Source organism: Gavia stellata, chromosome 29 (assembly GCF_030936135.1).
Source record: "Gavia stellata isolate bGavSte3 chromosome 29, bGavSte3.hap2, whole genome shotgun sequence".
Classification (NCBI taxonomy): Eukaryota; Metazoa; Chordata; class Aves; order Gaviiformes; family Gaviidae; genus Gavia; species Gavia stellata.
The window spans coordinates 647,757-664,796 of NC_082622.1; the positions used below are offsets into that span (position 1 = coordinate 647,757).

The 17,040-nt window shown below is 47.8% G+C and overlaps 2 protein-coding genes across 2 annotated transcripts; one reads left to right on the forward strand and one right to left on the reverse strand.

Annotated features, from left to right (window-relative positions):
- Positions 1-917: 917 nt before the first annotated feature.
- On the reverse strand, positions 918-4,854 carry CDCA8 (cell division cycle associated 8). The gene is made up of 10 exons (XM_059830859.1): positions 4,773-4,854; positions 4,544-4,672; positions 4,208-4,248; positions 3,599-3,674; positions 3,125-3,264; positions 2,743-2,822; positions 2,305-2,403; positions 1,978-2,104; positions 1,456-1,542; positions 918-1,093 (listed from the first exon to the last, which is right to left on the reverse strand). The coding sequence occupies exons 1-10, from the start codon at positions 4,852-4,854 to the stop codon at positions 1,049-1,051; spliced, it is 906 nt and encodes a 301-aa protein (XP_059686842.1). The 3' UTR covers positions 918-1,048.
- Positions 4,855-5,048: 194 nt separating this feature from the next.
- AIRIM (AFG2 interacting ribosome maturation factor) lies at positions 5,049-7,017 on the forward strand. Its single transcript, XM_059830902.1, has 4 exons — positions 5,049-5,311; positions 5,386-5,565; positions 5,644-5,762; positions 6,161-7,017. Exons 1-4 carry the CDS (start codon positions 5,049-5,051, stop codon positions 6,226-6,228), a joined length of 630 nt encoding a protein of 209 aa, XP_059686885.1. The 3' UTR covers positions 6,229-7,017.
- Positions 7,018-17,040: the final 10,023 nt, after the last annotated feature.

Below are 17,040 nucleotides of genomic sequence, written 5' to 3' on the forward strand. Positions count from 1 at the left end.
TTTAAATATAAATACATTAACCCTCTCCCAAGAGGCTACATTTAAAGTTGAATTTTCCTGAATTTGAAATAGAGCAAGATTTCTCTGTATTTTCTATAAGCAAGTGGGGGAAAAAACCATTAATGACTAAGGAAGTTATTTTGTTCTGTTCAAACACCATTTATTGGATATGGCTCTTTGTCAAAGAAATGCACTGAATCAACTCAATTTAGATGAGAAGAAAGGGCAAAACAATGTTTTGACTAGTCCAAGCTTTCTTCTTCCATGTCTATACTCAGTTCCAGGAGTACTGCTTCTCCTAAAGATTTTGAAGGGGGTGTAGGAAAAGCAAAGTTCTCTCACATTAGACATACTCCAGTAACTCAAAGGTTACTCTCAGTAATCTAGTTAAGCCCCGGTCTAGCTGATTGGTTCTGTTAAACTGCCTGTGATCTTTTATTTCTTTAAAAACAATAAAATGCGTAAGTTCACTATAAAAACCTCAAAGCCAGTTACAAATACAATGGCTGCTATAAGAACAAAAGGATTGCTATTCATGGCAGCATCATGAACTACAAGAAGCTTTCCATTTAGTCCCAGGCACACCAGTCCCAATAATGTGCCTTTAGTTATCTCAGGTGCTATATGAGATAGTCATCACCTTTTAAGCACATCTGCAGAGAAAGGACGCACCTGGAAGGAAGTGCAACAAATCTGATCTGTTGCTTTCTTTGCCCAGACAGATATGAACTCCAGTCACTGGTGTCCACTGCTTACATCTTCTGCAAGATACCAGAACAGCCTTTCTGCCTAGCTTGCTGGTCTGCAAGCCCAAGATAACAGTATCTTAGTCTCAACCTTAAAGGAAATACAGGTTTGTTTTTTTCCTGAATTAAAAAAAAAAGCAATCTCTTCTAATCCCATTACATAACATAGGTAGAAAAATTAGTTCTTAACTTCCATTCTGTATATTAATGGAAGGAAGACACAAACTAGAACAAGAACTAAAGCTGGCAGTCCTAAATGTAACATTCTGTATTTACAGAGGGATGTCAATGTTCATTGAGTTTCATCTATGGTTCTTTGCAGCACTGCAAGCTTGTGCGAGACGAACCTAGAAAGAAAGAAAAATTAATCAGTAGTCTAAGACACACTTATATCCCACAATCACTTACAAATTCTGCCTGAAGTAGAAGACATTTTCAGTTTTTCAAAACATTGACAATAGTTCTTTTTCAAGAATTGCATGGTTTATCCACAGTTTGTATTAAGCTACATGTGACGTAAAGCTACTCCCCCCTCCTTCCCTTCTCAGTTCATGCTGCTTCTTGACCAGTGACATGAGCCAAAATACAAGACAAGGGGGGAAAAAAATAAGGAGTTTCTATTACAGCTCAACAATCCAGTGACTAATGACAGAGTGACAATTCTGCCTTATAACTTCAGGTCACAGTTGACCAAAATACATAGACTTACTGATAACTTCTTCACAATTCCTTGGGCCTCTGGATTCAGATGAAGAAGATTCTTCTTGGTCAAATCACTTGCTGTTAAACGAATGCTCTGTGAAAAACAAACGCCAAATCTTAGGTTTTCTGTTTGGTCAGCTGTAGTAGCCAGAAGCAGCAAAAACAAAAGTACATAAAACCCAAGCATACTAGGAGACCATGTACAAGCAGAGAACTACATTTAGCTTGACCAGAAGCTCATCTTGTACCTTCCTTGCAGTGCATTCACACATTACCGCCAGCAGAAGCTACTTTAAATGTTACTGAAACGCACAGCAAAACATCATTCTACATTCCGCTTTGACTTACTTGAACAGCTCCCACTTCCAACTAAAAATCTTTCAAAGTTCTTTTTAAGCTAGATCAATCCCCTGATAGAAGTAGCACAACTAAAGAGACAAGAGTGGATGACCTGAAACTGGTAAGGCCCCCAAGAAGTTACAAGCTATCCCTTCAGCACAGATTTTACAGATTAAAGCTTCTGATTTACCTCCCCTCCTCCAACAGGGACTGTAATGAAGATATCATTGCCGTCAGCAAGGGGGCTGCCATTGGCAGAGATGGTGTAAACACGTTCATTTACTGCAGGTGTGCGCAAACCTGGTGTCTTGAAAATTCTGAGGCAAAAAGTTATAGGTAAGTAATTTCACTGCAATTGCTCAAGGCAATTGAGCAATTTGACTAAAAGTCTTTCATTTCCAGTTCAAAGAGCCACTAAGGATTATGTTACAAATAGATGACAGATACATACATAAAGCAAATGGCAAGCCACTCCCCTATAAGAGAGATTAACAGAGAAATTTAACAGAATACAAACCTGGAATCAAATTTGGGTGTGACCGTGGAGGTACCTCCCCGAGCACAGAGATCAACAATTCTACCAGTAGCTGGAGTGATAAAGTTGTTTTTGCTTGATCTATTAAAGGGAAATAAACAAACATCTGCTCATAAGAATACTTTTAAGAAACGTACAAGCACTATCTTATCAAAGACTTGAATGAGGTTATTACCACAGAAACCCAGAGATTCTTACTAATCAAAAGTAAACCCCAAAGCTAGGGATAGCTGGTCATCACAGGAGAGGAAATTGCCCATCTTTCATTCACTGTCAGATCACTGATTTTTTCCTATAGCATGGCACAACAACATCAACCAGCCTACTAAACTATACACCATTCCATTTAAGAGTTACATTAGCACTATACACTTTTTTCTCCATTTCTGAAAGCCAGTAAAAAAAGATATCCCCTATTACCTTTTACTCATGCGCTTCACTCTTGCTGAAGGAGGTCTTCTGCTCCTAGAGACTGGCACTTTTTTAGTGGATGCCTTCACCTGAAACACACATTACTTACCAAATCAGTTACTTCATTATCACATGACAGCTGAGTCCACAATGAACAAATGGTTCTGTACAAAACATTTGGCTCAATAGGTTCCTTTTTACAGTACAAGAGGCCAGAAACAAACACCTTACAAGACTCTGTGACCTTCTCCCATCACTAGGAGTTTCAGGGAGCAATACCTGTTTTGAAGTCCCCCTCAAAGTATCCTGGACTGCTACGTTATCATAGGCATCATCTAAGAAAGTAGTTTATGTCTTGGGAATAAAGTAATCACAAAGAATAGCTATTTACCTTTCCAGTTCTTGGATTAACATTTTCAGCTTCTAGCTCTGGAAGACATTGGCTATCATGTTTTGCTTTCTTTGCTAGAGGAAGCAAAGGAGGCTCTGCTTCTTCTTCAATAGCTTCAATATCCTGTTTAGATTTTTCCACTAGAAAGAGAAAGCGTTATCTAAGTTGAACATAAATAATAACTTTACATTATTAGTTAGCAGCAGAGGTAAACAATAAACAACCACAAGAATTTTTGGCAACAATTTGCTTTTGAAATCCAAATTGTTGATGGAGCGCTATTTTGAATTATTTTGAGTGTTTTAATAAAACTAAATAGAGCTACTACAGATAGCAGGGATAAAAGTAGGATTATTTTCCTGTCTTTAAATATACTGAGGGATGTAAGTGAGAACCGAATTATTATTCACAGTATGTAAACCATGCCATGCTTTCATCTCACTGAACTCATCACAATGCGTAAAACAAACTGACCTTTCTTGATGATTTTTAAAGGCGTCTGGATAACTTCTGCTGTTAACTTGTTTATTTCTGTTATTTCCAAGTCTGCCTAAAATTAAAAACAGTCACAACACCATTGGGATTATCAGTAGCATATAGTTCTGAGAAATCCAAGTTAAAGAGCAAATGCCTAATTATTTTACAGCAAGAATACCTCCATGTTTTCTGTTGTGCTCAAATTAGGACCTTTTATGTTATTCTAGAGTTAGCAACAACATGGGAGGTCTGCATGCCATTCAGGACTAACGTGCCTTATTTGGCAGCTACAAGTATGCTTCACCTACACCCTGCCACTCAACCAGTTTAGAAATGCTTTCATTTACTGAAAAGTGTGTGTGCTCTCAGGGATTTGGGAGCAAAATCAAGCAGGTAAGGGAAGACCAACAAGGAGCAGTACGAGCATGCAAATCCTATACTGGATACAACAGGAATCTCTTACAGTTAAGTCTTAAAGCACTATTCATGCATGTATTTATGTAACCTCTGCTATTGCAATGCTCCTACAGACTCAAGAAACCCTTCATTTCCTATAGAAGTACACAACGCCATCAGGAAAGTTTAATATTTATGCGAGAAACCTACCGCTGCTGCCTCTTCCAACACCTTTTTGCTTCCTCCTTTAGCTAAAAAGAAAATATTTTTAAGAAATCAATACATGTCTAAGACAGCCTATAGAGCACACGTAGACATACTTTAATACGTCACCACTAGGGTACAAAACCCCAGCACAAGCCAGTTTTCTTGGCAGCGAGCAAGCAGCCTCAAAGAGAGCAGTGCTTCCGAACAGCCCGCGGCTGCCTGCTTGGGGGATTCCAGCCAGAGAACACTCCGGCTGCTCCTTTATTACCCCTAGGTTTTACTGTCTAGGGGAAAACGTGCCCCCGCCAGCCCAGTACCGGTCCCAGTCCCGTCCCGTACCGAGATAGTCGAGCCAGTTCACCTCGCGGAGAGCCACAGGCAGCCGCAGGATCTCGATGTTGTAGAGGTTCTCCGCCTCCTTAACGAGGCGCTGCCCGTTCGTCCGCAGCTGCTCGACCCGGCTCCTCACTGCAGGGACGCACACAGCTCAGCCACGGCTCCGGGCCCAGGGCCCGCTCCCCCCCCGGGGCCCAGGGCCCGCCGCCCGCCCCCGTCGGGCGCGGCCTACCCTCGCGGTCGAAGTCCTTCAGGAAGGCCGCCAGTTTCCTGCCGCGCGCGCTCGCGCCAGCCTTCTTTCGCGCAGGAGCCATAGCGACGGCGCCGGGGTCGGTGCCGGGGGTCAGGACCGGGATCGGGGCCGGGAGCGCCGCCGCCCGCCGCGCGTTCAAACCCAACGGCCGCCGCCGCCCGACCAATCAGAGCTCGGCGCAGCGCAGCCAATCGGAGCTCGGCGCGGCGCAATGACGCATGGGACGAAGGAGCGCTTCCGGGTCGGCGGGTTGGCATGGCGGCGGCAGCAGCGGTGGTGGCGGCGCTGCGGGAGTGTGCGGCGGCGGTGGCGCGGCAGGACGCGGCCTGGCGGGCGTCGCTGGCCGCCTGGGCGCCGCTGCTGGCCTCGCTGGCCGGGCTGGCGGCACAGATGCGGGCAGTGCAGCGGCTGGCGTGGGGCGGCTCGCCGCTGGGCGCCTTCGGTGACCTGCGGGCGCGGCTGTGGCGGAAGCAGCGCGGTGCAGCTGAGGCGCTGCTGGAGGAGCTCGCTGGCCGCCGGTGAGGCGGCGGCGGGGCCGGGCCGGGCGGGGGGCATGGGGCTATAGCTGAGCGCCCCCCGCTTTGCCATGCAGGGCGGAGCTGCGGGCCGTGCGGGACGCCGTGGGGGCCGGCGTGGCCGGTGTGCTGCGGCTGTACGAGGAGCTGGCGGCGGAGCTGGGCCTGGCAGCGGCCTTGCAGCGCGGGCCGCGCTGCCCCTCGCTGGCTGACGCGCTGGAGGGGCTGCAGGACGTGGAGCGCTACTACCGGTACTTGTATCCTTCTGCAGAAGGTCTCTCCGGGCAGCGCTGGCGGGTGCCTTTTTCTCTTTGTTGTCCTTACTGGGCATGAAGGTACCTGGAGAGCAAGCTTCTCCTTCTCCGCGTCAGCTGTGACAGCCTGGCAGACATGGAAGCCCTCCCACAGTCTTGGGAGAGGATTTTGGAGCGCTACAAGGAAGATGTAGTTCAAGGTAGTTTCACATACAGCAGACCTGAAGGGTCTTTTGCTGAGCTCCATGCTGATGTCTCAGCCCTGGAGACAGCACATAGGGCCTGGTGTTGCTTGCTGTGTTGGTCTTGGTAGCAGTGGATTGCTTTGCTCAGTTTGCACTTGTTCTTTGTGACCTGCTCTGAGATCTTGTGAATGGCTTCAGTTGTAAATACTTGCCATCAGACCCTGGGCACAGCTGAAAGCAACATCCTTCCTCGCAGTGTAACAAGGGGCTTAGTGATCCTTTTCACTGGGTCTACTAAGTTAGTTTTACTTATGTTTTTCTTTCTTGCTTTTAAAACAAGTTAAATTTTTGTGGGTAGAGAATACAGATAAAATACATTAAGTTAATGGGGTTGTTTTTTTCTTCCAACTCAGATACGCTTCTTAAAATCACTCTGTTTGTGGACAACCAGCGAGAGCTGTGCTGCACACCAGGCTCCTGACAGAGGACAGGAGGGACTGATATTGACCAGCTTCTATGATGGTCTGGTGTGTTCTGAGATAACCGCAAAGAGGATGATGAATTGAGGAAGCTTTACTGGTGCTTTTTGGAAGCTGAATGAATTGGGTACTTGGGCTCAGCAGGAAATGCTTGGACTGTTTCATTTTCAAGTGGAAATGGACTTGGTGTCTGAAGAAGAGGCTGAGCTGAACAAGCCATGAAGATAGAAGGGAGTCATCTTCAGCTACAGAAGTCATCCTTTCTTTTGCCTGCCACGGATGTTTTGTATACTGAAAAAAATGTTGAGACTTACTAACTTACAAAGCAATGGTGAGGTGTGCTGCAAGTGAGTGTAACATCAGGTCTGGCAGCATGATACCACGTAAGAAAGATGTTTAGGTACTGTCCTTACAAATAAATAAGACAGGTAAATCAGGGCTTAAAAACTGTTTGTACCTTGTGCCTCTGAGCAATGTGTTTGCTTTCATCCCACCTGTACATTGAGGAGGAAGGAGCAAATTTGGCTTGAAAAGGTAATTACAGAGGTGCACGGCACCTGAGTTCTGAGACAGGCAGTTTTCAAGTGTATTAGAGTACGCTTCTCTCATATCTCTGCTAGGGCGTGTTTAAATCACAGTCCTAAAACTTCATGCTGACAGTTCTAAGGACATCTTTTGTTGGCCATGACACTGATCCTCTGTAACGTTCCTGGAAATTGATGGGATGCCTGTCGCTAAATGACATATTTGTTAAGAACTGTAGCTTCCCCAGAGAAGGCCAAATAAAGAATTATACTTGGACGGAATGTAACCATGCTCGTGTTCCCTGTTTTTATGGTGAAGCGGGTCTCAAACCTGGGGAGTCCACTGACCACCTGAGGGCACTGCTCGACCTGCGGAGAGCAGCCTTCGGGGGCCCTGGGAGACTGCTGGCTGTGCGGGGCAGGGGCTGACAGTGCTCCCCATCAGCTGACAGGTCTTCGTGGGATGGTGCTTCTTACGCAGTTTTAATTGCAAAGAAAAATAACGTCATCCTCTTGGCGTTGGGATGGCTTCCAGCCGTCATGGCTGATGAAATCAGCATTTGCCAAGGGAAGGGCGTTAAGCCTGGGGAAGTGAGGTGAATTCTGCTCCCAGCACGTGTGGGACAGGAGGTCCTGGTGCTGGTGGGGGGCTCAGAGCGGTACTCCTCCGCTGCCGAAGGTAGTTCCTCTTTGTGCCTGCATGCTCTGCGTCACTTCAGGACCCTGGTGTGCTCGCTGGTGCTGATCCTGTCCTCTGGCTGGCTGCGAAGGGCTGTTGTGGCTGGACAAGTGCCCTCTGCTCCATGCATCCCCTACAGACCCTGTGCGAGAGTGCAGCGTCACTCTGCGCTGTGAGTCACAGCATCTCTTCTGAGCTTTTCACTTGGCTGTCTCCTTCCCAGGGAAGTGAGGAATGGCGTCCTCCTCCTCCTGCTGCTTCAACTTAAGATAAAGCAGATGATGCACTGAAGATACTGGTTTGGCAGATCAGCCAAGAATGCAGTTTACTTAGCAAATGGCTGTATAGCAGCCTCGATGCAGACACTTCTGCATGCAAAGCACTTCTCAGTCTTCTTGAGGGGTTCTGTCTCACCGTGACCTGTCACTGACTCATTTTGTCAGTGTGCTGCTGATGCTGCGGGTTGCATCACAGCATCAGTTAAGTATAGGGCATTTATTTTCCCGTACACAGTGGAGTGAGCAATTTCATCTAGTTTCCTTTTCCAGAGCTTTGATCCCTGCTGCAAACTCCTCCCAACTCTAGAAATTCACCTCCTGTGTTTAGGTTCCAGTTAGTGAAGCAGCGTAGGTAAACTTTATTAGCCATTGCCTGCTGCTAGTGTTCAACCCATGCATCTTCCCTGGGGACATCACTGACTTCAGATTTTAAGGAAAGGGTGAGTGTGTGCTGTGGGATGACACAGATCGCAGTAGATTTATGCAGACACCCTCTTAGCTGTCTCTGACAGCTGAGCGCTGGTGTCTGCAGAGGCTGCCAGTCTGAAATCGATCTGACAAACAGAGGTTGAATGTTGTGGTACAGCAAAGAGCAAAGGTAACAGCAGTATCTTTCATCCATCTCCTCTTCCTTTTCTGATAGGGTTTTGAACCTGTGGCCAAAGTGCAGACCTGTTGCCTGTGTCAGGAGTGTGCTGCCAAGCTATGTGGCTCCTGGCAAGCATGCATGCACCTCCATCAGTGCTGATGGCTGTCATTGCAACGAGTGACCTGCACAGTTTTGATTTTGGGATGGGGATGAAGGAGAGCAGGCAAATGACTGGAGAGCAGCTGTACAGCCTTGTCATTACACATGGCTTGAAGGGCATGAAGGTGGAAGACTGTAGGGTGAATCCTGGAGTGTCATCCTTGCTCAGGCCTTGAGGTATCAATCATCATCATAAAACAATAAATCATGGTGTTTGTGGATGCAGAATTGTGTTTACATGTGCACACACTATACAGCCTTTCAACACCCCTCTTCTCTGGCAGTCTGTCTTTAGTACAGCTGCATAAAGAACAAATGGATCTAAATTTCGGAAAGTCTTCAGAAGGGTTCGGTGGTGGCCGTTCCGCTTCCTTCAGACATTCGGCCCTCTGATGTCTGTCTTTGGGTTAACAGCCCTGCTGAAAGTGCTGAGAGAGCTTTCTGAAATAAAAGTGGCCATGACCTGACTCTGACTGAAATGGGGTGAAGGAGGTGCTCATTGAAGTTTTGGTGTGATTAATCACTCTGTACTGTTTCTGGCTGATGGGCCATGTCATCAGTTGCATTTGTCTGCAGTGTTCTGGAAGGGCAGGACTGAACCTCCGCATCAGAGTGCTCTAATTGGATACAACTGTGGATTTGTTCCATTTCAAGATCTGGATGTTACAGCTCAGGACAGCTGCCAAGGTCCCCAGTTGCTAACAAGAATATGGTTCCTTGTGTGTGTGAGACTCCCTTCAGCCGGCATTCGCCGGGGAATCTCTGCGGGTTCCAAGGTTCCACTGTGAAGACAGCCAGGGTGGGCATTCAGTCTTTAAGCATTTAATTTAAGAGCACTCAAGTGAGAAGGTCACTCCTCCTCTTCCAATGCCTGGGAACCTGCACGGCTGAGTTAGATACCTGCGCTCCAACGGCAGGGATATCGTTGGGTGGTGCTGTCCCGGCCTGCGGCTCTGAGGAGCCAGGGCAGGCTGTCTGCAGTAGGCACTGCTCTTCCTCCCCACATCTCTCCCTCATCCTGAAGGTCCCCAGCTCACTCTCGGTTTGTTTCTGTGCTTGAGCTTTCCAAGATTGACCTGTGACATGGCCCATCGTTAGCAAGTCATGTCTGCTGCAATCAGCAAAGGATTTTGGCGTCTGTCTGAGTACTGCGACGGGAGGGAGGCGAGTGGAAAAAGCAGCAACATCCACCTGGCAGGCAGCGGGGTCCTCTCCAGCTGCCTGGGGAAGTCGAATGTGGGGACGGGGGGCTCCAGCTTCTGCAATACCTGAGTGAGGCCAGTGGGTAAGGGCAGTATCAAGGGCTCAAACTAACTGGTAAAATATACCTAACCATAAAAATAAATCTAAGTGCCTTTATTTTTGGAGCAGAGCTCTTAAAGTATTCTTGCATGGATATCTGTCTTTCAGGAATGCAATAAAACAAAGTTAGCAGCTGGAGCTACCTTGTTAAAATAAAATTTTCAGGAAACACAATGCTCATGCTTTGATTTTCAGCTTTACCTCCTGCTAACTTAATTTGAAAATAGTTATTCTTCACTTACAGGGAAAGCATAAACTAAAATCAGTTACTAAATTTGAATACCCGCGAACATTTATAGAGAACATCTGACTTCTATCTAGTTAGTTTGTTTTTTCATGTAGGGTGAAAGTTAGCTTCTGAGGTAGTGGTGTCTCTGCACTGTTCTGCTTCAGAAATGAGGACCCGCTGTGGGTAACTCCAGACTTTTAAAAGAAACCCAAAAGCTTTACTTCAGCATAAGCTCATGGATTTCAAACAGATTTCACAGCTGAATTTACTACAAGAGTCCATTGTTAGGAAAAATACAAAGAATTTGGCACCTGAATTTAAGTGTAAAGTGACTTGGAGGCAGAAGTATGTGATAAAAAGCTTCGTGAGTCATTTAATAAACCAAGTATGGGTTTCACAAGCCCCTGTGGTTTTCATGCTTATTCCTTGAGACTTTCATCTTGGCCTGGAGCAGAACTCCTTTGTGATTTTGCAAGGCCCAAGAGGCTGCACGAGTGCTTATCCGCTCAGAAATAAAACAAATGTTCTCCCATCTACATTAATTGGGTGTGTAGCTTTGTTCCTCGTGTTCGGCTGTCTACACTTCAGTGTTTCTCTGGTGCTCTTGACTTTATCACAGAATTTGCCCTGTTGAGTTGTTGGTGAGCTCCAAGGGGGGCAAAATCTGCTAATCCTATAGATGTGCATTGAGTGGGGACAAATGCGTTGAGAAGCAGGGATGTGCATTCCCACAGTGTGGATGTGCTCAGCGCGGGGTCTGTTGTCTGCCCTTGCAAAGATGGGCACAAGCAGTTATTTGGCCAGCTCTTTGCCACCGTCGTTTATCCCTTGTTGCTACACACAGCTCCTTCTATTCTGGCAGACCCTCTAGGGCCGCCTGTTCTGCACATCATGCTTCTGCAGAATGCAGGCTGCTCTCATCACTTGCTTTTTCTGCCAGTCCTGCGTAGGTTTTATTTCAATCCTCCCTTCCTGTTTTTCCCCTCAACCCTTTTACTCCTCCTCCCTCCTTCTGTGGAAACAAATCTACAGTAGGTGTCTCTTGAACTTGCCTGAACTCCTTGTCCCAAGCACCTTCCTGACTAATCCTTTCCAGATGTCCAGGAACTTTTATGTTTAGCAGTTCTGCTCAAGTTCCTCATTCATTCTCAGATGGAGCAAACATTATATTTCCTAATATTAATTGAAAAATAAGACTGATCGCGGCCTTCTGAGAAGTCGTTGGCACTTCAAAATGCAATGAATGCAATAAAGCACCACTGCAGCCTTTTATTCCCAAATTGGAGCACAACAGATATTCATGAACAGCGCAAGAGTTTTATTTTCCGTAGCTGACTAAGCTCCATGGCTGTCTATGAAGTTTTGAAAGCACTCAGTACTGCACTTGTACCCAGCCAAATGACAGGGGTGTTGGCTTGCAATTGCCAAGCTACAGCAGCATGGAGAAATTAGGAGATCTGTCCGATGTTACTCCGACAGTGACCCAACAACGGAAAACAAGTTTCCTTGCCCATCCTCTCATCTAGTTTCCAGCATAACTTTGGTTTTAGGGAGATGACTGTTACTTCAGGCAGGGGATACGGTCAGTAGCTTCTTTCATTCACGATCTCCAGGTGACCTGTGCATCCTGTCTTTGATGTTGAGTATGTCAAGCTGCATGCAGCCTCATGGTTTGTCCATAAAGGCTATGTTCAGCATGGGCCTCTGGAGAAAAGGGCTGTCTGTCATCCCAAAGTCCAGTGGGATGATGAGATTTGTAAGACTGAAGCAATGCCTGAGCCAGTTTACAATCCTGGAAACTGCCTCTCCAGCACAGCCGCTAGCTTGTCTTGAAGTCATGTCCTGTGGTTCCCCATGTGCATCCAGTGGCTTTTCATCCTTCCCTGCTGCACTCTGTGTGCAGTGAGGCTTGAGGTGGTTTTTGGCTATTGGAAGGCTTTGGGCTGTTCAGTGGGACTTGGGAAATTCCTGTCTTTTTCCTTCCATTTTTCCTTGCTCCGGGATTCACCTGGCATGTTACATGCTGATTGCAAAATGCCGGTGGTAGGAGAGAGACCTTCCCTAAGTTCAGATTCTTGTTATGGAACGGTTATGTGCCATTAGGGGTCAGGGGTCCAGGAATGTTAAGTGCCGGCAGGACGAACCTGCTTTGTTGTCCTGTGCCCCTGCCAGCTCCACAGTCGCCATTGCCTTCCCACACAAGCAGCACTTACAGAAATATTAAGTAGCTCTTTAATTTCACAGCAAAGCAAGTGAGACTTGGTCCTCCTCCGTCCCCCAGTGTACCACAGCCGCCTTCCTCACTGGAGGCTGCTATGGGATGGCTCCCTGTTCCAGACAGTCTCTAGGCCACCTGGGGAAGGCAGAATGAAGAACGTCAAGCCGGTAAGCCTCCTAACCATTCTGCTATGTGAAGAATGAATCCAAGAGCCTTTGCACACTATTAATCTTTTCCAATTCCTAAGAAAGCAAATGATCTCCTCCCGCTCCCATAAATTTAACCTCTCTCTCCCGCTTCCCCCCCCCCCCCAGTGTTTGAACTGTTCGCCAAGAGCTTTATTAAAAAATACAAGATGCAGTTTTGTTTCTAACCAAATCCCAAACAACTGCGTTAGGTGGAGAAGAAACATTTGGTGCAGTCAGCTTTAGAGCATTTTTGTGCGTAGTCCATAGCCACTTGTCAGCCAGAGACCAGATTCAGCTCTGCACTAACCGTAATAGGACCTTTTCTCCTGAGGTTAGGAGATGAATTCAAGCTGGTCAAACCTTACGGCTTCATTTCCAAGAGCACCTGGCAGTGACTGCTACAACTGCCCCCTGAGACGGCAGCGTGGTGCAGTAACGCCTCACCCTCCCCTGCCTCTGCGTGATCTGGCCTGCCGCTGCGCTTCAAGACGATGCTGTTCTCCGCAACGTGCCGTCGGCCCCGAGAACAAACTGTGCTGTGCAGCTGCCAGGTCCAGACAGCTTTCCTGCCGTCCCCCTTTCCTGCCCTTGATGGGGAGGTTTCTGGAGACACCGCAGACCCTGCCACCTGTCCTCTTGGCAAGGGCCCAGCCAGCGTCACCTCTGTGGGAGGTGTGGAGCAGCAGGTGACCGTCCCCAGCTTCTGATGCGAGCAGAGAAGCTGCAGCAGGTGCTGGGAGGCAGCGACCAAGGGTGGCTGTGGGCGTGCGGGGACAGCCAGGGCAAGGACGGCAGGGTCCCGTGGAGGGTGGCTCCGCGCAGCAGCGCTGGCGAGGTGTGCGCCAGGGTCCCCGCCAGCTGCCGTGCGTCACCGCCATTCCTTGGCACCGCATGCAGTGTGTCACAGCCTTCTCCCTTTCATTTCCTAATGTTCCCTCAGTCTGAAACCCATCAACCAGTGCTGAGAAAAAAACATTTGCAGAGGAAGCCAAAGCAGAAGTAAGCAAAGCTGTTCCTTTGGCTGAATTCCCCCAGCTCATTGTGTCCCGCTACTTCGTTTGAGCAAGAAGAGCCTGTTCCTGCCTTGTGCTCCTGAGCCATGGGGAGAGGACAGCAGTGACAGCAGTCTCATTTCTTTCTTCCACTGGCCGAGAACGTTCCTGTTTTGAAAAATAAAGGGTAGCTCCATTGTAATGCAAAAGGAATCGTGATTCTGGAATAAATCCTATGATTTTTATTGCTTTGGGTGTCTGAGAAATAATAAGCCATTATTCATTTCCCTTCTTTACATGTTACCCTCAGAAGTGGGATCCACCATCTCCCTCTCTTCATGGAGAAACTGAAATGACTAAGAAGTTTAAACAGAGCTGCTCTTGGAAGCAAAGTAGAAAATCAGGGAATGGCCCATCAGGAATTGTAAAGGAAATACCTGCTGGTGCCAAGCTTGAGACAGGGGAAGTGTTGAAAGAGGCATCCTGAGTTGTCCAGGCCAGTTCTCTACACAGAGCTTTCCTCTCAAGAAATCTCCACGTTGTTGTGGAAAGCGAGGGAGAGCTCACCTGGTATGGCTTTGCCGAGGAGAACTCAGTTTCGTGGGCTGGTTTTGGTACCTCTCTGCCCAAACCCCGGGAAAGAGGGTGAGAGCAGGTTGTGCAAGTGGGAAGATGGGGCTGTGGAGTGTGGCTTGCACAAGGAGTGCTTTTAAACTTAATAAATCTACCCGTGAGTCAGATGTCAGGAGCAGGGGAGGGGAGAAGTAGGGGATGGAAAAGTCCAGATAGTTGTGCAGAAAGGAAGAGCAATCTGAAGCAATTCTGGAGCCGGGGAGCCTGCGCCTGATCTGTCTGGAGCAAGGGGCTGGGAGGGCATCTGAGGCAGCGACGGAACGGTTCTGCTAATGAGGAACCTGAGAACGAGCCCCTGCTGCCATTTGTGTTTGTCACGTCTGCGGGAGTCAGGAGTTCAGGTGGGCCGAGCCCCCGGGGGCGGCGGGGTTTGGGCAGACGTTCCCGTTCCCGTGTTGCATCGCGCCTGGCAGCTGGGGGTCCCGCATCCCCCTGCCCGAGGCACGGGGAGACGGGGAGCCAGCGGTGTGGAAAAACCCCAGAGGCACCAGGGGAATTATCCAGACCAGCTTTTGCTGGACACGACTCCCCCAACTCTAAAAGGCTTTTTGGTCGAGTTTAATAAGATTAGTCTGTAAGCTCTGGAGATGTCAGCTTGCTGGCAGGTCTGTGTTCAGTAGTTCCTCGCGCGCCAGGGAATGCTGTTGCTCATTTCATTGGCCTTGACTTCGCTGGATCAGGCTGTTGCTTTGCTTCTCCATTAGCCGCATCTGCGCAGCAGTAACAAGCTGGAGATTAGAAAGCCCGGAGAGGGGTGCAGGAAAGTTCATCCGTGTGGAAGGGAGCTCCCTGCACCCCCCTGCTGGGAACGCTGGGGTTCGGCACCCAGCCTGACCCCTGTCCCCACCAGGAGCCCCGCGGGGTCCAGGCCCCCCCTTACAGCTGCAGCAGTGACACTGCACAGCTTGTTCTGTTGCTGAGGAGTGCGTGCTCTCTAAAGCTCCAGTTTAGGTCTGTGCTGACATTATTGAAGCTACTGGTAATAAAACATGTCACTACAGGGGCCAGGGCCACATCTGATCCTGTGAAGGGAAAGCAAAAAAATAAACAAAACCCAACACCCCCCCAAAATTAAACCAAACACATACTGACAGGAGGGCTGGATTTCCAGGGATGTGGAGCACTTGGTCCCGCGGCCCAGCCCCATCCAGAGGGACCTCCCAGACCTGCCGCGTTGGCCATGTAGAAGAGACAAGTGGCGCACGGGAGTCACAGCTTCCCGGTGCCACATCATCGTGCAAGTGTTGAACACTCCCAGTGCAATGAACTACAAATAAATGCTGTTGATGCCTCTGCCATCCCGTCAGGGATTAGTACATGCTGGAGCAATTTGCATGGGGATGAAACTTGGAAGAAAGGGCAATGCTGAGGGAATACGGTATTATTTATTATTGCCAGTTGCAAGGGAACAGCAGCAGCCTCCAAGCTTGTATAACTCTGGAACATGACTATTATTAGAACGGAAAGTTAGCAAGCAATTAGCTAATTGCAACTCACATTGTCTGTTGGCAATTATAAGGAGAACAGTTATAAACTCCAACAGATGGAACTCAAATGGGTCAGTCTCTTTCTTTTTTTTCATCCCCAAAGGGCATTTGCTATGAACTAAACTACAGGTTCCGACCAGGGATTCGTGAAAGAAGCCAGTCCTGTGAGCAAACACGTTGAAGGGGTCCCTGCAGAGAGCTTTCCCCGGCCAAGGCAATGCTGAGCAGCCACCTTCCTGCGTCTGTGCTCGCCAGCAGCAGACCTGCCCCGTGCTTGCAGGCGGTGGTTTGGTAGAGCTTGTCCTTTCCAGGCTTTCCTAAACGGGACATCTTCAAGGCTGGAGAGTTCAACTAATTGCTCTGCGGTTTCATTCATTTACTCTGCTGTGGTGGTATTTGTTTAGTAGCCCTGGAAAAGGGGGGAGCAGAGCAATCCCCCTAAAATATGTATTTCTCCTCATCCGTTTGTTTATGACTCTATACAACTTCAGATAATAGCTTCTCTTCTTTCTCCAGCAGTGACACAAAACAATGGTGCCTCCCTGAACCTGATTTCTAAACGTCTTGAGGTTATTTGAGAGATCTTCAGTCCCTAGTGACACGGAGTCAGAAGAGGAATCTCTGCAAAGATTAGCAGGAGATGAGGCAGTGCTCTGCTTCCCCTTGCAAGCCAGAGGAGATGTGGGCAGTTCTCATGGGACAGAGATTATCTCATCGCTTTTGTTAGAAGTATCTGAGTGATGCAGCACCAGAACATGACTGATGGCGTGAAACATGAGGCTTGGATTCAAGAGATAGCTCAGTGCATGTTTTACATTTGTTTAAGCCAAAGAAGGATGCAGATATGTTCACTACCTGTGCCACTTTATTATCCTCTGGATGAGTTTTGTACTTGATGAGCAATATTTTGAAGTGATACTATCGATGTCTTCTGAACGGTTGAGAAATTGTAATTTATCCATGAAGCGTTTCTCTGCTGAAGTATGTCAAGATCCGAGTGGCATGCATACAGAATGGTGTCTTTAAGGCTAGAGGTATACAAGTGGTATATAGGAAAGCATGGACACCGTGAGTGTTGCAGCCTGCAATGGGGTGGTCTGTTTATCAAATTCATAGCGCATGCATGAGTGTGGCACACAGCGCATGCATGAGTGTGGCACACAGCGCTACTTTGAAAAGTCGTATGAAAACTGTTTATGCATCTCAGATTCCTTTTTAGAGTATGGACATGAACAGACAGATTTGGCCTTAAAAATAAAGCATCCCAGAAGGTATTATGAGGTAAACATTTGGCTAAAGAATCTCTAAGCTACAGTCAGACTTTCTGTGGCCCTGGGAGGAGCTTTGCTCCTTATCTCCTCTGAATGTTGGTGATGCCGTTGACTCCAGCAAAAGAAGAACATCCCTGTTTCAGGTCAAGCTGATACAGACACAGATACAGCTGTGGGATCTGAAACAGATTAAGCCCAGCTATATGAATTTCATAAATAGTAATACAAACCTGCTGCACACCTTAGGCTGATATTAAACAGAGGA